The sequence below is a fragment of the Colobus angolensis genome, unplaced genomic scaffold (assembly GCF_000951035.1).
Source record: "Colobus angolensis palliatus isolate OR3802 unplaced genomic scaffold, Cang.pa_1.0 Scaffold58, whole genome shotgun sequence".
Lineage (NCBI taxonomy): Eukaryota > Metazoa > Chordata > Mammalia > Primates > Cercopithecidae > Colobus > Colobus angolensis.
In genome coordinates this window covers 10,272,891-10,296,047 of record NW_012119376.1, presented here as the reverse complement: position 1 = coordinate 10,296,047, position 23,157 = coordinate 10,272,891, and the positions used below count along the sequence as shown (strand labels likewise).

General features: G+C 35.5%; 1 protein-coding gene across 3 annotated transcripts in view; it reads right to left on the bottom strand.

The window, feature by feature from the left end:
• Positions 1 to 23,157, bottom strand: part of HBS1L (HBS1-like translational GTPase) — a 93,483-nt gene that overhangs the window by 61,562 nt on the left and 8,764 nt on the right. The window contains exons 3-5 of one of the 3 annotated variants that reach the window (XM_011962117.1): positions 19,090 to 19,215; positions 15,188 to 15,382; positions 11,460 to 13,626 (exon numbers count right to left, since the gene is read on the bottom strand). In XM_011962117.1, the coding sequence (XP_011817507.1) occupies positions 12,158 to 13,626; positions 15,188 to 15,382; positions 19,090 to 19,215 (1,790 nt within the window). In that variant the 3' untranslated portion in view covers positions 11,460 to 12,157. Of the gene's footprint in view, positions 1 to 11,459; positions 13,627 to 15,187; positions 15,383 to 19,089; positions 19,216 to 23,157 lie in introns of those variants that run through there. The other 2 variants (XM_011962115.1, XM_011962116.1) reach the window with 2 other exon arrangements.

Here is a 23,157-nt window from a genome sequence, read left to right as displayed (position 1 = left end):
CCAAATACATGCTTTTTTAGCAGTTCATTCACGAGAATGTATAACACAATTATAAAATAACACTCTAAGGTTATATGTATTTGCTATTAACAAAATGAACTAAAATATTGTCTAAATTGAGATATGTTAACATGTAATATATTATTTTAGAAGTTAGTTCTAATTTATTACCAGAAGAGGCTAATTTTATGTAAATACTAGGAAGTTCACATTCTAAAACTACAGATATATTAAAATACTGAAAATTTCTCTGGGGGAAAAAAGAGAAATCTTCTAGAATGTTTAGTGGTATCAAGTTGACGTGATACTGGAACTATTATATGCAAGCTCCTAAATCTTTAGGACAAGGCCTGTTGTATCACATACCGAGAAAGAAATGATCACAAGCCTCTCAGATCAGTCCAGTTTCACAGTTGAAAAGGGGGTATCTAATCTAACAAGTGCCCTTGGAAAAATACATCCAGTTTAAGAGCCAAAGCAAAGATGTTTCTATCCCACTCTTCTTCCAAAAGACATCCATCCCATTTTCCCAAAAGAGAGCAAGAAAAACAGAATACTGTACTTTCAAAAAAGTAGCAAACAGTCATAACACCAAAGCACAAACTATGAAGAACATCTTACCAAACAGAAATGTGGATCAAACTCAGTGTACATGAGAAACATAGGACTCCAGATTCTGTCCAGAAGCCAGAGTTCTCCAAAGTTGGAAACATATCTCTGAAGGACCCAACAAAAGAGTCATCAAGAAAATAGCAACAGTGAAGGCTAAGGAAGAATCTCGGAACCCATCCACACCAAGGACAAGGAAATCATAAAAACCTTCGAAAGAGAATTTCACTTAGCCTTTCACTGTTTCTGTTTTGCCTCAAAGAGAGAAAACTGACACTGCTGAGAAAACTGCTGCAACATGACCTAAGGATAAACAGCAAGTTCAAGAGTATGAGGTGGACCAAGCTCAGTCACCACACCCCTCCCATTATTCTTTATAAAATGCTGTCAAAAAAGAAATCCTTCCCTTTTTCAAATATTCAAAGAGGGCATGACATAGAAGCTATAGGTACATACTCTAAGAATAAATATGGAGGAAAACAAAAGGCAGATGAAGAATATGTAACAGTTGAATGTAAAAAGAAAAAGACAGGGTTTTTAAAGTTTTATGATATCAAATACAGCAAAGAAAATACAGTCTCTGACACAAGAGCTTAAAAGAAAGACACAGAGGATAAAATAAAGATGATAAAAACAAATAGGAGGAAAAATGGAAAAGTAAGCCAGCAGGGCTCAGAAGAACAGAGGGAGAATGGGAAACTCCTGTAGAAATAAAAACCACACTGGAGGTGGCAAAATCGAGGTAGCTAGTTAGCAACATGCAACAACAGAAAACAGTAGAGCAGCAGCTGCAAATTCCTCCAGGAAAGAAAGAGTAATGCTAAACTATTATTTTCCATTTGTCATGCAAATACAGGCCACAAAATCACTTTTAAAGTAACTAATAAACTGTTTTTAAAAACTGTTTCATAAATTGTTTAAAAACATTGTTTAAAAGCTAATAAATTCAGTAAAGGTGTAAAGGAGAACACCTTACCTAAGAATTTAAAATATTAACAAAATAAATGAGAAACAGAAAAGGGGTGAATTGTAAATGTTCACATCTCCATTTTTAACAGTGAGAGATCAATATACATTGTTTAAAGTTAGTGAAGTTAAAAAGATAAAGTATGTTATTACATGATAAAAATAAAGTATCAAATTTCCAAGTTATCAAAGAATACACAAAGATAAAAACAAACACAAATCATATCAAAATATATAAATATAAAAGACAACAACTTTTCAAAAAATGATAGACATTATTATCTGGTCTATTAATAACATAAATGAGAAGAACCCATCTATTAAAACAAAGACTCTCTATCCAAACCCAAGTATATAAATACAGGAGATACAACTAAACGTAAGTGACTCAAAACACTGAAAGCAAAAGAAGGGACAAATAAAACTTAAGAGAAAGCAGCAATCATGATATTAATGCTAAACTGAATTTAAGGCAAAAAGCAAAAAACTAGCAAAAAGGGAAACTTAATGATAAATTCAAATCCATAGAAAGATCATGTATCTTTGTATATCAAATATTACAGAGTAAACTCTCCAGGCAATATGAAATAAAAATGCAAGAGTGTTATATATTAACTTACCACTCTCAGCCTATTGCCAATCAAAAAAAAAAAAAAAACAAAAAAAAGCAGATTATAAAAATAACGAACAGGCCGGGTGTGGTGGCTCACGCCTGTAATCCTAGCACTTTGGGAGGCCGAGATGGGTATATGGCTTGGGCTCAGGAGTTCAAGACCAGTATAGGTAACATGGCAAGACCCCATCTCTACTAAAATTACAAAAGTTAGCCAGGTGTGATTGCAGGCACCTGTAATCCCAGCTATTCGGGAGACTGAGGCCTGAGAATAGCTTGAACCCAGGAGGCAGAGGTTGCAGTGAGCCGAGACGGCGCCACTGCACTCAGGCCTGGGCGACAGAGTGAGACTCCATCTCGAAAAAAAAAAGAAAAATAAGCTAACAGAAAATTACTGTATTTTGTATTCTGCAAACAGAACAGTGTTGTAGACAAATGCCTATGAAATACATTGGGTCGCAAAGACAAACTCAATAAACAGAGTACAGACCAGATACTCTGATAAACAGTATAATAAAACCAGTAATCATAACAAAAATAACAAAACTCCCCAACAACCAAAATTCTAAAACTCTCTTGGACTGTTGGCTTAAAAAGGAAATGAAAATTAAAATTGTTGATTATCCGGAAAATAACAGTAACTCGAAAAGAACCCATCAGCCACCGCAAATGTAGTATTCATAGGAAAAATAATGACTACAGAGATACAATTAAATAAGAATAAAGTGAGAATTATGCATATCAACTTTAAAATATTAGAAAGGAACAAGCAAAGGATGAGGCTAGATTCTAATCTAACAGTTTATTTAAACAGAGATCTGATATTTACGTGGCAAAATGTTACCTTGTTAAAACCAAGTGCTAGTTCCATGAGTGTTTGTTACATTATTTTCTGCATTTTTCTGTTAGAAATTCCATAAATAAAAACTTTTTTTTTTTTTTTTTTTGAGACAGTCTCACTCTGTCACCCAGGCTGGAGTGCACCATCTTGGCTCACTGCAACCTCTATACCCAGGCTCAAGCAATCCTCCCACCTCAGCCTCCCAAGTAGCTGGGATCACAGATGTGTGCCACCATGCCCAGCTAATTTTTTTGTATTTTTGGTAGAGATGGGGTTTCGCTATGTTGCCCAGGCTGGTCTTGAACTCCTGAGCTCAAGTAATTCACCTACCTCGGCCTCGTAAGTGCTGGGAATACAGGCATGAGCCACCGTGCCTGGCCATAAAAAACTTTTAAGATGAATTAAAAACGCATATATGTTAAATATTCTACTCAGAAGGATAGGAAATAAAAAGCAAAAAACATAAGGAAAATACATTAAGTCATACACAAACTTACAAAGTAATGAATTAAACCAGGAGAACTAATTACAGATCTAGGAACTAAAATTTAGGGAAGAAAAAACAAAATAAATTGCAAGGTAATTAAAAAAAAAATGCTGGGCAGAGAGAAAGGGGAGACTAGAGGAGAGAAAACCATACTAAAAATAAGAAAAGAGAAGTAACTACAGATATAGAAAAATCTAAAAGAATAAGACAATGTTTGGTACAATGCACAACAAACACATTTGCCACCTTGGATGAAATGGATGTTTTTCTAAGAAAATTAAAACTTTTAAAACTGATCCCAGAATCTTCGAAAAGATAAATCCTATCATAAAACAAATCATTTCAATGCTACTGAATTACTTGAAGATAAAATCATTCTAAATTTTTTGTAAAACCATCACAAGAAAAAACAATATCCAAAGAGCATACACATACACACAATTTCAAGTAATTTTATGAATAGATGAAATCATCTTAAATAAAATGTTAGCAAATAAAATCCATCACATTAAAAGAAAAATCCACCATGACCAACTGGAGATGGTTCTACATCATAAGACTAGAACAATACTAGAAAATCTACTAAAATAATAATAATGTCTAACGTTATCTAAAGCCTTTGGCAACTCTGGAGACAGTAATTTTTTCCTTCAGAAATCTCTTGCTAGCAATAAATACAACAATAAAAATTATAGCTGGATTTTCTTCTTTTTTTAGTAACGAGACAAACTGTTTCTAAAGCTCATATGGGAAAAAGAGGCATGTGAGATAACTCAGGAAAACTACAATAAGGAGCGAAAAAAACAAGACAGCCTACCAAATATTAAAACACGTACTAAAAAGCTATAGTAATTTAAAAAGGTACTACAATAAATCTATCTTTCCACAAAGAGAAAAGATGGTGGAGAAATGGGATTCCTATGTTAGCCCTTAATATCAGCTAAATCGAAGATCCAACTGTAAAACAATGAATCTGACAAATGTATTAGAAAAAACAAGGATACTTTTTAAAAAATTATCTTGTCACAGTGGAGCATAACTTTCCAAAACCCTAAGAAAAAAGGCTAATAAATCTGAATATATAAAAGTTCAAAATCTATCTTCTAAAAAAATGACCTGACAAACTAGAAGTCAGAAAGTGTTTTCCATGCATATAACAATTTTTATGACTAATTTCCTTAGTATATAAATATGCACATATATATGTGTGCATATGGATCCACACATATACATACACATATACACAGACACACACATCCTAAAAATCATGAAATGAGAGATAAACCAGCAGAAAAGTGAGTAGATTAAGAGTAGACAGGGAGAAAAATATAGCTTTACAGATAAGAAATATAAATAAATGAAAAAAATATTTTCCAATTATCAGGTTGGTATAATACCAAAAGGAATAATACCCCTATCTATAAGAATTTGGGCAGAAATGCTCATAAATTAGTGGGAGGGAAATCAATTTCTATTAAGAGCAATTAGGCAATATCTATCCAAAACTTTCAAGTATATCAGCTCAATTTCTAGAAATGTAGGATGTTCATTTATTATCAGCAATAACAACTGGAACGCTTAAAATGTTCATCAACAGAGGCTGCTTAAATAAATTATGGTACAATCATATTACAGAATTCTAGGTAGCTGTTAAATGAGATTGATCTGTATATGGCAGTAAAGAAAGTTCTGCAAAATGCTTTAAGTGATACATATGTAAGTGTTACAGTATATTCTCCATTTGTATAAAAAGGTATCCGTACATTCACATATGTGTAACATGCTGGTGAAACCTTTGGAAGAATAAAGAAGAAACAGTGTATTTACAGTGGCTTCCTCTAAGGAACAAGACTGTGGGACCATATTAGGAGACAGACTCAATTTTTACTTAAAATCCTTGCCTACGTTTATGTGCCAGACATATTCTGAGTTGGGAATACAGCAGTGAATACACAAAATTCCTATATTTGTAGGACTTACGTGGAAGGGGGGTGGAGGGAGAGCAGAGAGAAAACATAACAAAAACAAGTATATATACAACAAACAGTGTCAGAGGATATAAGTGCTGTTAAGAATAAAGCAGAGTTACAACAGAAAGTCTATGCATGTGTGAGAGAGGAATTATGACTTCACATGGGGTAGTAATAAAGGCAGAACAGTGAACTATGGGTGCATATGAAAGTTCCCCTACCCCATGATTGAGAGTAAAGTGATATCGAAACTACAATTCATACAGCGATTAGCCAGGAGGGAAGGGGGAGAGAAAAAAGGCAAGCACTATAGAAGCAGAGGAAACTCAGGTAGGTGTTCTTCGGTAGGTTTGGGTAAACAGGTAAAAAACAGAAATGAGTTCATAAAGGGGCTCAGGAAATAAAAGGATTTAGATAGGGAGAGAGAAAATTAGATCTGTAGTTTAGAAAACTTATTCTGGCCAAAATAAACTGAAAAGTCAAGAAACCAGTTAGATGTTTAGGTAATTCTGCTAAAAGCTAATGGCCTGTAAAAGGAAAAGTAACAGTAAATAAAATAAAAAAAATAAAAGTAACAATAAAGAGGAAAAGTAACAATAAAGAAGAAAATAATGAAGAGGAAAAATAACAATAAAGAGTAGTGGGCCAAAAAATGTACAGTTGATTCTCATTACTCACAGGTTCCACATTTGTGAATTCACCTAATCACAACAAATTTACTTGTAATCCCAAAATCACTACTCACTTTTGCACTCACTTGTGGACATGTGCAGAGCAGCAAAAAATTTGAGTCATCCAACATGCAAGTTCCCAGGTGAGGTGAGGAAGGTGACAGTCGGCCTTCTTGTTACAGCTCTCATACTGTAAACAAATGTCCTTTTCATGGTCTACTTAGCGTTACATTTTTTCCAGTTTTGTACTTTTTGTTGGTAATTTTGTGCTTTTGTTGATAATTTTTAAAATGGCCTGTAAGTGTAGTGCTTAGTATTGTAAACACAAGAAGGCTAGGATGTGCCTAACAAATAAAAGATGTTAGATAAGGCATGAGTTACAGTGTTGTTGGCCTGAGTTCGGTGTTAATGAATCCATGCTACACACATCCATTAAATAAGGTGTCTTTAAATAGAGACACATATAAAACAATGTTATGTATTCACTGATTGATGAAAATGTTATGAGAGGCTTAATAAGGTGTCTTTAAATAGAGACACATATAAAACAATGTTATGTAGTCACTGATTGATGAAAATGTTATGAGAGGCTCACAGGAACCTACCCCTGTATTTCTTGTAGGAGCAATGGTTCAGTATTCATTACTTCAGTGATTGCAGTGACTATAAAACATAACTACTGCAAATAACAAGAGTCGACTATATATGTATGCATATTATATGCACACACACATATATTTACTTATTTATAAGGTGGGAATAACAGGAATGGTAATCAATTATGAGTAGCAGGTCAAGAGAGATGAACCAAGGATGATACTAGGTTCCTGGTTTTGGTTAACTAGACGGTGATAGTAATAACAAAGACGGGAAACAGAAGAGAAGGTGGCACTTTGGATGAGGAAGACAAAGATGTCAGCTTGGAAGGGTATAATATGCTACACTGTAATAAAGATAATCATGTGTTGAAGTGTGCATATATTCCCCTCCCCTTTGACATAAGAATACTATCTTTGTTCATCTTGGGTTATATCTTTCATCTAAAATGCTTTTCTTCACTCATCCAATAGAAATCAGCATGTCAATTTCAGAAATAAATACGCATTTTATCACTTCTTTTTTTTTTTTTTGAGACGGGGTCTCACCACACTGCCCAGGCTGAACTTGAACTTCTGGGCTCAAGTGGCAATCCTCCTGCCTCAGCCTCCCAAAGAGCTCAGACTACAGGTGCCACCACCATACCCAGCTCATCATTTCCTTTGCCTTCCACTGTCATCTCTGCAATTACATCACCAATATTCATCACAACCTATACTTATATAGTATTTCTAGGTGAGTCCTAAAAAGTAAAAAGAATATATAAAATTTTACCCCATGGAAAGCAAGAATTTTAAATGCCAAATATCTTAAAAGAAAATTTTCACAAACAGGTAGTTTGTTTTTTAATTTGTTTATAGAAATAAAACAGTACTTTCAGCATAAATGATTAAAAGATCATTCAGAAATATCAAGTTTATATAGAAAATCCTAATGGATAGATTGCATGTTTTCACACTTGATTTAGGAAAATCTCAGAATTTTAATCTTTCAGTGTAGCTTTTACAAAATATATACAAACTCAAAATGTGACAAATTTTTTACAATCAAAAAATTACAATTGTATAACTGCATAAACTGAGCTTTATAACATTATAAATATATAGGTAAAGGAAAATGAGTGTAGAAATTCATATTAATCCCTCCCTGTCTAGTCCACATTATTTATGTATAATCTACTGTTTATATACAAAACAATTTCTGAACTATTATAAAACTGACTTTATAACCAAATATATACCTGCATGAACACAAAAGAGAAAACATGTTGATACACAGTTCTTTCTCAACATACAATGTATACTTGTTTATTTGCAATGGTCCACATATAGATTCAGGGTCAATTTAAAAAGGGAAATAATCATAAGAGAACTCATTATTCTTCTCTTTAACTGTATTTTATCTTCAGTGGTTTCTTTTACTTACAAAAAATGAGCACCTTATTAGTTTTATCCCTGGTATGACAATTAGTTACATGACCCCCCACTGAGTACTAAAAACTAAATATAAAACACTGACTATAGTTAACATTACATATGAGAAGAAAAAGAGTAAAAGGTAAGTTTAAGAAAGATTCAAAGCTAAAAGGAGAAAAAGAGGTTAAAATGCCAGTTTAGTAACTAGGAAAGGTTTTAAAAAGGAAAAGTTTTAAAAAGTGCTCTGTACAGAAATGAAACCCTGGTTCTTGGCAATTTATTGTAAGAAGAATCATATCCAAAAGAGCCAACTAAAGACTTTAGAATGCAAAAGGACAAAACATCCATCCATGAACAACATCAGATCTTTTAAGAAACCAAAAAGAGTTAAGAGCAAAAATTGTTTTTAATGTATTTTATATCATTTAGAATATAATTACAATATTATTTCTACTCCTAAAGTAAATTATTAATGCCCTTGATCATAATGCAAGTAAAAATAGCTTTGCATCTTAAAATTTATAGCTGAACTGGAAAGTAAACTAAAACACCTAGCATACCTGAGCTACTAAGACAGCAGTCAATAAACAGCAGCTGGTACAGAATATACACTTAGTGCCAACAATCACAAGGAGCATATTCATGAACAAGCAGACAGTTGGCTTTTTACCAAGGACCAATGGCCAAGGGTGGAAGGTGGAAAGGTCTGCTCAGTTCCACCTTTGCAATCTCAGAGACTGTGACATTCCCTTAGTCAACAGGGCAAGTACTTGTCGTGTACATGCCTGACAGACCAGTAGCCAAGCCAAGGAAAATAGGAAGCCTGGAAACCTATTTAAGATATTGTTGCCATCTCTTACCACCCTATAATATATAATTTTTTTCCCCATCAAAAGAATCTCATACCTGGTAGTTACAACCCTAATCAGCCAAAAAATGGAGACCTAGTTCACCCGACAAGGTCTACTACATGGCTTTAAAAGTATTGCATTTCCACTTGAAAATTACTTTGTTATGAAAGAAGGTAACACAATAGTGCTGCTACTCAACTACAGTATAGATTACATAAGTATTTGGGGATGCATGTGCAATGTGGACCACCTGTGCAGCACTTAACCTATCAGTAATTATCATCAGTTACAAACAAACTCTTATAATTCAATTAATTCACTGCTAAATTGAAGACTGCCAATATATACATCTAGTTCAATCATACACTAATTCAAAGTTACTAAAATGTTTGACCAAGGTTCAAGACTAGCAAAACAATCTCAACCATCGGGATAATTAAAATTTTAAAATCAATCACAAAATATAGCTTGTGATTTAAATGATCTCCTAACCATTAGTATTATGGTACACTGATATATTCAATTAAAAAACAAAAACCTGAAGACATCACAAGAAATCAAGAAGTGTTTGGTTTAAAAAAAAAAAAAAAAAAGACATAATGCCATCTTAACTTTTCCCATCAAAATACTGAATACAAAAATATCACACAGAGATTAAAATTTTGGAATGTCATTCTGAAAATAAACAGAAACAAAAGTAAATAAAAAATTATCAAATGTACAGTAAAGTAGCTGCCAGAGAAAAAATATTTACCAGGAAAAGACCAGCCTTTTTATTTTCATTAAAAAAAATATTTGGCCAGGAGTGGTGTTCATACTTGTAATCCCAGCACTTCGGGAGGCCGAGGTGGGTGGATCACCTGAGGTCAGAAGTTAGAGACCAGCCTGGCCAACGTGGTGAAACCCCAACTCTACTAAAAACACAAAAATTAGCCAGGCATGGTGACACGCACCTGTAATCCCAGCTACTCGGGGGGCTGAGACAGGAGAATCACTGGAATCTGAGAGGCGTAGGTTGCAGTGAGCCGAGATCATGCCACTGCACTCCAGGCTGGGAAACACAGTGAGACTCCGTCTCAAAAAAATAAAATAACATTTTAGATACAACTGTATTATATTTTTGCAAGGAATACTAATAATATCTCCATCATTTTATGCAAAAAGCTGTAATTCCTAAAGTAGCATTTTTCCTTGGTATTCCTTATTTCTAGAAATTATTCATTCAAGTCAGTCAGATGTTATTCTTGGCATTAATAAGTCCATTCTACTGATTTCTCCCTTTAAGGCAATGATTCTCAAACAGAAATACACATTTTGGGGAATAATTTTGAAAATACACATTCCCAAGTGCCATTCCTCAGAGACTGCTTCAGCATATATGGAGTGAAGCCTCAGTGTCTGTGTTCTGAAGTAATTCCTCCAGTGATTCTGATTGCTAGTTGAGGACCACTGCTTTAAGGGATTAATTACATACTTATTCTAATGATTAGAAAAGCTTTTATTGATCCCCCATTGCTGAAACTTTGTCACTGTGGGGCACACAGCTGTCAGTAGCAAAAAGGAAAACTCCACATTCCATTACTTACTGTAAAGAACAAGTTAGGCCGGGCACCGTGGCTCACGCCTATAATCCCAGCACTTTGGGAGGACGAGGCGGTGGATCACAAGGTCAAAAGATCAAGACCATCCTAGCCAACATGGTGAAACCCCGTCTCTACTAAAAATACAAAAATTAACTGGGCATGGTGACACACGTCTGTAGTCCCAGCTACTCAGGAGGCTGAGTCAGGAGAATCGCTTGAACCCAGGAGGCGGAGGCTGCAGTGAGCGTCACTGTCACTGCACTCCAGCCTAGCGACAGAGAAAAACTCCACCTTAAAAAATAAGAAGAACAGGCCAGGCGCGGTGGCTCATGCCTGTAATCCCAGCACTTTGGGAGCCCGAGGCAGGCGGATCACAAGGTCAGGAGATGGTGGAGACCATCCTGGCTAACACGGTGAAATGCTGTCTCTACTAAAAAAAAAAAAATTTAAAAAAAAAAAAAGTAGCTGGGCATGGTGGCGGATGCCTGTGATCCCAGCTACTCAGGAGGCTGAGGCAGGAGAATGGCATGACCCCAGAGGCAGAGCTTGCAGTAAGCCAAGATCGCACCACTGTACTCCAACCTGGGCGACAGAGCAAGACTCTATCAAAAAAATAAAATAAAATAAAATAATAACAATAATAACAAAGAAGAAGAAATAATAATAATAATGAAGAAGAAGCAGCAGAAGCAGAAGAAGCAGCAGAAGCAGCAGAAGCAGAAGAAGAAGCAGAAGCAGAAGCAGCAGCAGAAGCAACAGCAGTAGCAGCAGAAGAAGCAGAAGCACCAGCAGCAGCAGCAGCTAAAGACATCTGGTAAAATTCTCCATTCAAAGAACATGCAACCATACCTGAAAACACTTTTTATATATTTATTTTAAAGTGTATATTTAGGCCAAATGGTTTTTAAAAATGTATAAAAATAATTCACATATTAATCCAACTTCTATATTTACATGGTCCCTTAAAAGATTTTCAGTTTATTATTATCAAAAACGTATTTCAACAATCTCCACAGTACTCTCAAAAGTCAGGAATTTTAAGATTTTTCTAATAGAAAAATTTTAGTATTTATCTACAGAAAAATAATGAAACTAGGAATTATATCATATTTTAAAATATAACGTCTCAGCTATGCTGTGCCACATAAGAATAATCTTCACACTAAACTATAATAATCCCAAATGCTGGCATTTTCGTTTAAGAACAAAGCACAAAAATATTTCATAGAAAAAAATACTTCGTCATAAAAAACATAGAAAGTTGAATGCTTCAAACAAAAATATCTGAGGTCTGATTTCACAACATCAAGTTTCAATATCCACTTTGTAAACATATACTCAGTATAGGTTACCAACTTAAATAAAGCCAGTTATCACTGAAAGAAGGCATAGTTTAAAAAAAATTCAGTGCAAAAATAAGTATCAACTAATCAACTGACCTAGGACAATTTTCATAAAAATCACAATTTGAATCCCATAATATAAAGTGATCCTCTGAAGACTTTAATTAAAAATAAAAAGCTCTACAACAGCAATCAGGTTTTTCTTTTGTTACTATTCTCTAGTAAATGCTTTTTTTTGATTAGCTTTTACAATGTCATCAGGTGATGCTGATTTGAAGTCAAATGGTGTTATCGCTACAAGAGGACTTATTTCTTTGTCCTTTACATCTTGAACTTGTCTACTATAAAGAAAAGTCTTATAGAGGTCAAGGGTGCGTCGCTTGCAGCTTTTCAGTGGGTAACGAAGACACAGTGTTGAGGCAAAAGCTGAAGGTCTAGCAGCAAGGGCCTTGGTCCAAGAGAGAGAAAAAGGTGGTTTCCTGGTCAGAGAGCCTTTGCTGTTTTTTTTATTATCCTTAGCAATATTGGAATTCTTCCCTAGCTTTGAACTTAGAACTTTAGTTCGTGATGATGGACCAATGGATCGGTCTACTATAGGCTTTGGAACAAAATCTGGGTTTTTTATAAGGACACTAAGATCAATATTTGAATCTATTCCAGGAGACCTCACTTCAGAGAAACTGACCTCAAAGGACTCTTTCTTAATCTGAGAGTTGTCTACATCAATTGTTTCTGCAATCAATTCAGAAAGTGACAAATTCTCAAGGTCTCTTGTGGGAGAAGCTTTATGAAATGCCAATGATGAGAGAGATCCTGTTAATTCTGATATTCCGGGTGAAGACTGACAGCGATTTGCTAATTGTGACAGGGGAAAGGATCCCAAACTTAGATCTGTGAAACTGGCAGATGACTGGTTATAAAGGTCAGATAAAGTAAAGCACTGGCTTATATTGTTTTCTTTGTGTTCCTGAAACAGTTCAGTGAGGGATGGACTTTCACACTGAGAAAACTGCAAATTATCATTTTTAAAAATGTAATTCTTGGCACTTTGTTCAACTAAAGAAACACTTCCAACTTCAGTTTCTTTACTGGCATTTAAATGATCAACAGTCATATTTTCCAATGAGCTAGTTAAATACAAATGATTATTTGAACTTCCTAAACTGTCCCGTACTGGAATGTTTCGAAAATCAGACAGCGAATTATTTTGAATATATAAAGAATTATTCGGTGTTGTGCTCTTTATGATTATGGACTTTAAATCTGGCATTTCTTTGAATGCAGAATCATCTTTGGAAACACATTCAGATGCATGAAGTCTCAACAAATCAGCATCTAGGTTCTTTGAAAGTAGACTTTCCACACTGTCTGTAGATGATAATCTGACTGATGGCTGACTTTCACAGGAATCTCTTGACATATCATGAATTAGGTCAGCTAGTGAAAGTTCTTTTGTTAACTTACATGATTCTAGTTTCTTTTCACTTTTAAGTCTGTCAAGTTTCTTTCTTCTATGGAGTAAACAGTGACTTGGAACTGAAGAATTATGAGATAATCCATATTTTCCTACTGAGCTAGACAAATCAAAGGGTTTGCAACTATAATCCAAATGATTTGCTGACTGAGGATAAGAACTTTGAACATTATCAGCTGAAACTTCAGAAGAAGAAAATAAGACTCCTTACCTTACAAGAGCCATTAATTTTCAGATGAATAGGTTGACATATGCAGAAGACAGTCACAGCAACCAAAAGGAAACATGAAATGAGGCATTTAATTACTAAATGCTTCTTTTGATTATGACATGAATAAAGTGATACTTGATCATTATTTAACACGAATACTCTAAAAAACAATAAGGGAGTATTACCTTCCTTTAACAATTTAAAGTACTCTTTATACTCTATTCACTGATAAATACAAAAATAAGTCAGTCAATGTTCTAATTTTCATGAATTTAAAAATGTGAGGTTTTAACCATAATTAAATTACAGTCAGGATTGTCTCAAATTCAAAAACTTCTTTAAAAAAACAAAAGAAACTAGGTTCATTTTATTCTGTATTTTAATGTATTAGAAACAAATTAGCAAACAAATAACCCCAAGTAATTTCTACCATAATCTGGGATACACTATCAATACAAGATGACATATTACACATTCATTTCCATCACAGCCAGTTAAAAGTGCCCATCTGTGGGCCCAGCATCCCCGGAAAACACTCTTATTTCATCGTAACAGGCTATATGCAGCTTTGTTGTAGAAAAATTTAGCCCAAAGGTTACAATAAACACTGACATAGTAAACAAATTGCCATACTCATACTGAGAGATAGCATGCCAATTAATATAATGCTACCACCTCAGTTCCCCTCTTACGTCCACTGAATTCCAAATTTCACCCCAAATTTTACAAATTTAAAATTAAATCTCTGGCTATAAAATGCAAAGTAGTATAATTATGATACTTATACCTAGTTATACTTAAATTTTAAAAAGTATACATAATAAAAGCATAAAGGGATTTTTTTTAACATTAATTAGCTGGCTGTTAATTTCCTTTTCCTATCTCACTAGAGTTTAAAAAAATAACAATTGAAAAGTTCTGTAAGCTACTAACAAGAAGAAAAAGACGTCTTATCTAATTTTATTTCCACTATGTTGTTAGTTATAAAATCAAGTAGTGAGGCCGGGTGCAGTGGCTCATGCCTGTAATCCAAGAACTTTGGGAGGCCGAGGCGGGCAGATCCCTTGAGGCCAGGAGTTCAAGAACAGCCTGGCCAACATGGTGAAATCCCGTCTCTAATAAAAACACAAAGAAAAAAAAAATAAGTCAGGCACGGTGGCATGCACCTGTAATCCCAGTTACTTGGGAGGCTGAGGAAGAACAATCACTTGAACCCAGCAGGTGGGAGGCTGCTGTGAGCAAGATCATGCCACTGCACTCCAGCCTGGGTGACAGAGTGAGACTCTGTTTCAAAAAACAAACAAATAAACAAAACAAAAAAAAATCAAGTAGTAAAATAACCACAAAAACAGGCTACAACAGAAAGGAAACTCAGTACTCATCCTAAAAATTCACAACTAGAAGATCAACTGATAATCAAAAGTTAACAATAACATGCAAGATTTTCTTAATAGCTCAAGCAAATTAAGTATTTTCTTAAAAGCTCAAGCAAATGAAAGCCTCTCTTTAGGCATTAACTATGTAAAACAAGTGAAAAAGAACAAGTAAAGGCATACCTTTCGCTATCTTTCTTGTAGATACTGTTCCCTCATTCTTGTCCTTCAAATTCTGCACTCTATCTTGTTCCAGAACCCCTGACAAAGCCTTCTGCACATCAAACTTGTTCTTCAGAACTGCTTCAATTAATATTTCATCTGGCACAGCATCTCCAAGTACCTCTCTCATGTGATCAAGGCACGAATAAAGACGAGCTAGAAAAGACAACAATGGTCAAAAGCTATACTAAATGGCGCCATGAAAGAACTTTTAATCTTCAAAACTGATTTTAAAATTTACAGCTGTACTAGAATATTCAACTCTCCTTTCTCTTTGGCAAAAATTATTTCTAATGATCACATTTTTATCTACAATATACCTATCTTCCCTTATCAGAGGAACGATTTCGTTAATTTAAAAATCACTATAACAAAGTATCTCCTGAATAATAGTGACTACATGTTTCAAAAAGTGTACACTGCAGATCACTAGGACTTGGGAAGGGGAACATCACACACCAGGGCCTATTATGGGTAGGGGGAAGGGGGGAGGGATGGCATTGGGAGTTATACCTGATGTAAATGACGAGTTGACGGGTGCTGACAAGTTGATGGGTGCAGCACACCAACATGGCACAAGTATATATATGTAACAAACCTGCACGTTGTGCACATGTACCCTAAAACTTAAAGTATAATAACAAAAAAAAGTGTACATTGCACAGTATACACTATCTATTTTCAGTCACCAATGACGATGGTATCTGCACTGATCATTTTTTGCATGTACAGAAAGGAAGGGGTGAGTGTGGAACTATTTCTAATTTGTTAGTGAACCCAGTTACTCACAAAGTATATTTCTTATATTTCTCAAGCTGCTACCTTGTTTCCTTTTTGGCTAACTTCAGTTCTTCCCAGCTAACTAAAATAATCCTTAATGACTCTTTAAAAAACGGCAAGATAACATAATACAAAAATGCCATAAAAATAAGAAAGTCCAGGAAGTTAAGGGGAGGATAGGCTTTTTTTTTTTTTTTTGAGACAGAGTCTCACTCTGTTGCCCAGGCTGGAATGCAGTGGCGTGATCTCAGCTCACTGCAACCTCTGTCTCCCAGGTTCAAGCAATTCTCCCACCTCAGCCTCCTGAGTAGCTGGGATTACGGATGCCCACCAACCCACCCGGCTGATTTTTCTATTTTTAGTAGAGATGGGTTTCACCATGTTGCCCAGGCTGTTCTCAAACTCCTGACCTCAGGTTTCCACCTGCCTCGGCTTGCCAAAGTGCTGGGATTACAAGCGGGAGCCGCCACGCCCAGCCAGCATTCACTTTTAAAATAAAAAAATTTAAGTCTGGAATTATCTAAGCTGTTTATGAATTTTAATTTTCTGGTGACAGTATTAAAATTATTAATCATACTTATTAATGATGTAAAATCTATAAGAACAGAGAGGCTCTGTATCCCTAGAACCTAAAACAGTACCAGGTAACTAGGGGTCAATGAATAAAAATGTATGATATATTCCTTTATATTTTTGTATAGCACTTGCCAAGTTTCACAATACTTTTATATATATATATATATTTCTTTTGTAATCCTCATAATAAGTCTATGAGCTAGATACATCAGGCAAATTCTAACTTAATAAAGATAAGATTGAAAATCATGGCACTACTAAGTCAGCAATAATCAAAACAGAATAGAGGCTTTCAAACTCCCTATTCCACAAAACCATTTCACAGAATGCAATTTATATTTAATTGTACATGCTCATATACTGAACAAGTAATCTACTGGCAATACCCTTTCTTTAAAAAAAAAAAAAAAGTATTTGATACTTCTTTCATTGGCCCCCTTAATTATTAAAAACACATTCCTGAAATATTTGGGCAATTCTGTTTTGCTTCAATCTAAGATTAACTTTTAAAGGCTAATAAGCTATACTGGGATAATATTATCTCTTTGATAAATAATATCAATTATTGAAACTGTAACAAAATACTTAGTATAGCTAGCATTAGGGCCTCCTCTTTTTTTTTTTTTTTTTTTTTTTTTTTTTGAGACAGTTTTGCTCTTATTGCCCAGGCTGGAGTGCAATGGCATGATCTCAGCTCACAGCAGCCTCCATCTCCCAGCCTCCCGAATAGCTGGGATGACAGCCATGTGCCACCACACCCGGCCAATTTTGTATTTTTAGTAGAAACAGGGTTTTTCCATGTGGGTGAGGCTGGTTATGAATTTTAAGTAGAGGTTATAAAGTTAGCCTAGCTTGGTTCATATCCTAATGCCACTTACTAGCAGGTACAACCTCAGGCAAGTTACTTCTCAGTGTCTCATTTTTCCTCTCTTGTAAAATGAAGGCAACTGTCCTACTTCATAAGGTTGTTGCGAAGATTAAAGATGCTAACACCTGAACAGTACATAGAAAGTACCTAGAGAGCATTAGCAAAAATCAGCTACGATCATTATTATTGTCATCACTTACATATAAATCAGGTTAGAATGATTAACTTTCCTTCTCAAAAATAACTCTGAATTTCCTAACTCCTTAATCACTGTCCACTGAGGCATAGCAGGACAGAACTTCCATCCTATTCGTATCCTCTCTCCTTACAATCTTAACAATAATACTCTTTAAAAATACAATTATAAAGTGAGTGCATACAACAGCTACAGACTTTTATCCAGATTTTCCAACGTATTTTCAGAGTTGGTAAATTCCCTTTACTTCTTCTTTACCTGTTGTTTCCCTTTCTGCTTTGTACTTTTGTATATTCATGCTTTCTCTCCATTTTTCTTGAGTTGGTTAGCAGCTGGTATATATTTTATTGATTAATTCAAAGATCAACTCCCAGATTCATAAATTTCCTCTTTTAAAATTATTACAAATTTTCAATGTAAAAACAATTATGCCAAGCACAGTGGCTCACGCCTGTAATCTCAGCCCTTTGGGAGGCTGAGGTGGGTGGATCACTTGAAGTCAGGAGACCGAGACCACCCCGGCCAACATGGTGAAACCCCATCTCTACTAAAAATACAAAAATTACCCATCTGTGGTAGCAGGCACCCACAATCCCAGCTACTCAGGAGGCTGAGGCAAGAGAATCCCTTTAAACTGGGACGCAGAGGCTGCAGTGAGCCGAGACTGCGCCACTGCACTCCAGCCTGGGCGACAAAGCGAAACTCTTGTCTCAAAAAAAAAAATTATAGAACAAAGCCACACTCCAGACAAAGATCAAATCCCTGTGCTATCAACAAATGGCATTATTGTTATACCTGGCCATTTTAGTTCTGCTATCAAATCTATGGCTTGAGTGATGTTTGAAGCCATGTCATGTTTGGAACTTATTTATAAAAGAAGAAAGCCAAAATATAAATATCTTCATTAAAATGTTTAAGAGAGTTGAAAATATGCAAAAACTCAGAACCAATGACATTACCAAGTTCTATTTTGAAACTTAATTCATACGGAGGTAAATCCTGAGTATACTTATCCAGTGTCACTTTAGACTTCAACTGGTTTTTTTCAAACCTTTTGAACTTAACATCTTTGTAAGTAAAGGAGTTTATGTATTCTAATCATAAGCTCTACATACAGCTTATCAAACAATTAAATCGTCTCAAAAAGGTCTTCTTAACAAACCACTGGAGTTTCTCTCCCATGGAAAAAAATTTTAAATGGGATAGTTCAATTAAAATTCCAGTTACTAAACAACAGCCATACAATTTTTCAATCATACAGTTAAATACACTCCTCACAAAACATACTTAATAAAACATAAATTGTCCTTGAATAGGACAGATATGTTTACATCACTACTGTTCACAGTCATTGTTATAAACACTCACAACAAAACTGATAAATTCTGGTGTGTTTGGTTATTAATCATTTTCAGATAACAGATGCACTACTTTCTGCTATACCTTGATCAAATCCACTGAGCTGATGGTTCGAAACAGAATTGGAAGATTCTTTCAGATCTTCATGATCATATCCTTCTACAGGCTCAACGGAAGGTTTGTCACGCCGTGAATAAATAAACTGAGCAGCTAGAATATAAAATGACCAAAGAATGCTATGGTATAGTCATTTCCTATTAACTTATTTTACAAACGTTAAAGTAAAACTTAAAAATTCTAATCAATCACCTATAGTTACCCACATTTCAAAATAAGGGAAGAAAACAAAAACAGTATCATACCAAAACATATATCCAAAATCCTACTCGAATGTGCTTACAGCTTATTAATCTCTTACAATCTTCTTCCTTCTCTCCCCCAATCTCTGAAACCATGCCACTCAGCCTACTTTCTCCATGGCTTCCAAAATCTACCTTTCCTAATATCTCTTCTTTGTACACTATTCTGTGTTCCCTGAAATTTTCTCTTCGACACGAGTATTTCAAACCAAATATCAAACCTCTAATTTACATAATTAAGAAAACACAAGGTGGCCAGGTGCGGTGGCTCACCGCTATAATCCCAGCACTTTGGGAGGCTGAGGCGGGTGGATCACCTGAGGTGAGGAGTTCAAGACCAGCCTGGCAAATACAGTGAAACCCCGTCTCTACTAAAAATATAAAAATTAGCTGGGCATGGTAGCGGGCGCCTGTAATCCCAGCTACTCAGGAAGATGAGGCAGGGGAACCTCTTGAACCCAGGAGGCAGAGGTTGTAGTGAGCCGAGATCGCACCACTGCACTCCAGTTTGGGTGACAAGAGCAAAACTCCATCTTAAAAAAAAAGAAAAGAAAGGAAAACACAAAGTTAATTTTCACTTCCCAAAAAGTGCTGATTTTGCCTGAATGTAAGAGTTCACAGAAAATACAGACTTTAATCTTTAAACAACTCATGCTTTCAATCACACACTTTCAATCATACACTGACACTGGAAACTAGGGTCATATACCTGACTTTAACTTTCAGGTATCTGTGCTACTCTGCAATACTGCCAACATCATCACTCAATATATAACTGAGTATTTATATATATCTGATCAAGGAAAGGAAAGGCAGATTATCAAAATGCTGATACATGCCTGAGTATCATAAATGAAATACAAGTGAGCAAAAGAGAAAATCACAGGCATATCCAAAGTACAAATGCTTTCAGCTCTACCGGATGGCCACTGAACTGAATCCTGGAGACTGTGTTCAATTGTAAAGGAACAAAATTAAAGAATATGTTAAGAAGGACAGAAATATAGATATGATATTCAAAAGGCAAGGTATTATTAGAGGTATTATCTAGCTTTCTATAAGAGCACAAAACATGTTAAGTCCATTGACTTGTGTATAGGTTATCAGGAAGATATTATTTATTAAAGGGAAGCTACATTCAAAATTTATAGATATATAATCACACTGGGGGTAGAGAAAAAGACATCAAAATGCATAGATAATGCATAGAACATAAAGCTGCAGTGTATGTGTAACACCTATACTCAGAAGGTTAAAGCACAAGCACTCTCTATTCATTGTAAAAGTCAATGGCCTTACAAATTGGGAGGGAAGGCAAAGAAGAAAAACCTAATGATTTATTTTAAAAGCCAAATGAGTAATACCAGACAACAAGCACTGTGGAAGCACAGAAGTAACCAATGAAGACTGGAGCATTATAATAAAGGAGGTAGGAATATAGAGAAAATTGAAGAGGTGGAAGAGATCCTGAACAAGGAGAATAGAATAAGAGAAATATTAATAAAGAACAGTTGACAGAATTCAATCCATTCTACTATAATGCATGTTTCCTTAAAACAAATTAGCTCATGTCAATGGGCTATGAAAGTGTAACATTGAGGATGCTTTAGTTTATGAAATTTTTCTCCCAATACTTCAATGTTTTGCATCACTGCATAATAACAACACATATAAAGTCTGGTAACACCAACCACAGAGAAATATTACACTGTAAGTATAATTGTATTATAATGCCGCATAGCTTCACATTCTTCCCCTTAGCTCAGTTTGGACATGTGCCCTGTTTGGGCAGCCTTTACTGCTTGGCTCTCCAAGGTCTGTGAGCATTTACAATATTACTCTTTAGTTTCAACCCTTTCTTACATCTCCTATCTCCTTTCACCATTTTTTTAAAGTGTAAAATCCTATATTTACTGGAATACTTGATGGGAAATTATCTTTTCAAATGTGCAAGCATTTTTATTAAGATGATTATTTCTGTTAGTACTCTATAGGTGGAGTGGTTTGTCCTGATCTTATTTTTTCCCATAAGTTGTTATTTTTAGTATATAATTCTGAAGATCACAAAGATTTTTAAGAATGCACGTTATGTTGCTTATATCTCTCTATTTCCCCCCTCTTGTGCAAGGAGATAACAACACTGGTATAAAGTCAGCATGGCTAAACAGCAGAAGAGACATCCTATTTCATCAATTCTCTAAGAGGACAACTTTTTTTCACATTACAAATCTCAGAATTAGAGATGTGTCTTTCAATCAAATGACATCTTAGCATTACATAATACTTAGACTGATAGCTTTCAGTTTTAAAGTGGTCCTTAAAATAATGATACACCTTACAATTCATGGCATGTTAGATTTAATGTGGTATAAATGAGGCCCTCTGGTCCCTGGTGCTTTCCTGGCTTTAATAAACTGTGTACAGTTTAGTCTAAAAGTAACAAACATACTTCCCCCAACTTCTCCTCCTACCCATGAACTAGGAGGGAGAAACCCAAAACAAATTAAAAAATTAAGTGAGGCATGAAATCAGATGTTCCCCTTAACAAGTTTCAGTCAGGAAATACTGACAGGGAAGAGGAAGTTTTCAATGTACAGGTTTCTCCTCTGCCTGCCAGGAGCTATTTTTTCTGCAATGGGGTCGGGGTAGTCCTGTACCACCACACACACCCAACACATAACTCCAACTCAGAAATCTATACTATGGCCACTATTCTGGAAGTAGTAACGGTTGGATTTGCGAAGGGTGGGTGGGGGGAAGAGTAAGAAAACTCCCCCAGGAGAAACATTGGGTTGGTGTAAAAGTAACTGCAGGTTTTTCCATTACTTTCAAACGGTGGGTGGGTGAGGCGGGGAGCAGTCCAAACCTCTGAAATTGTACTGAGAGCCCCAAAAGCAACAAATACAAGAAATAATGGAGAGAAAGTAATGATGAAAAAATGATAAATACAAAATGCTATTCTCTAAAATTGTAAATCACAAACTTTGATGGAAGTGCTTTCTGAAAAAAATGGACACCTATAATTTTCAAAATTTAAGGCATTTTGACAAACATTAAAGTGCAAAGAATTCAAAACCTAACACCTGAAACTTCCTAAAATGGTTTCCTAAACACTTTAAAATAAAAATCACATGAGGCATTCATTAAAAATACAGCTTTCTAGGCTTCTTCCCCTGGAGATTATGATTCAGTGGTGCTGGAATGAAGTAGGAAATTCGTATTCCTAAGAATTATTCCAGCCAGGCACAGTGACTCATGCCTGTAATCCCAGCACTTTGGGAGGCCCAGGCAGGTGGATCACCCGAGGTCAGGAGTTCAAGACCAGCCTGGCCAACATGGCAAAACCCCATCTCTACTAAAAATGCAAAATTAGCCAGGCATGGTGGCAGGCGCCTGCAATCCCAGCTACCTGAGAGGCTGAGGCACGAGAACTGCTTGAACCTGGGAGCCACATGGAGGTTGGGGTGAGCCGAGATCATGCCACTGCACTCCAGCCTAGGATACAGAATGAGACTCCGTCTCAAAGGAAAAAAAAAAAAGAACTATTCCCAGCAGATTCATATCACAAGGTAAGATTAAGAAACAATGGTGACCTACAAGTCTCCCCTTTCTTCTCTCGCACCCAAACACCACTTTGTGGACCATGATCAGTTATCTGCACAAAATACTAGCTCCCTTACTCAAAAAACTCCAGTAAGTCGACACTAAAAACACAAAATCAAAAACTGTCTTTCACAATTTCATTCCCATTTTCTTTCCTAGCCCTGTTTCCTCCTGCCGCGTGCATGAATCC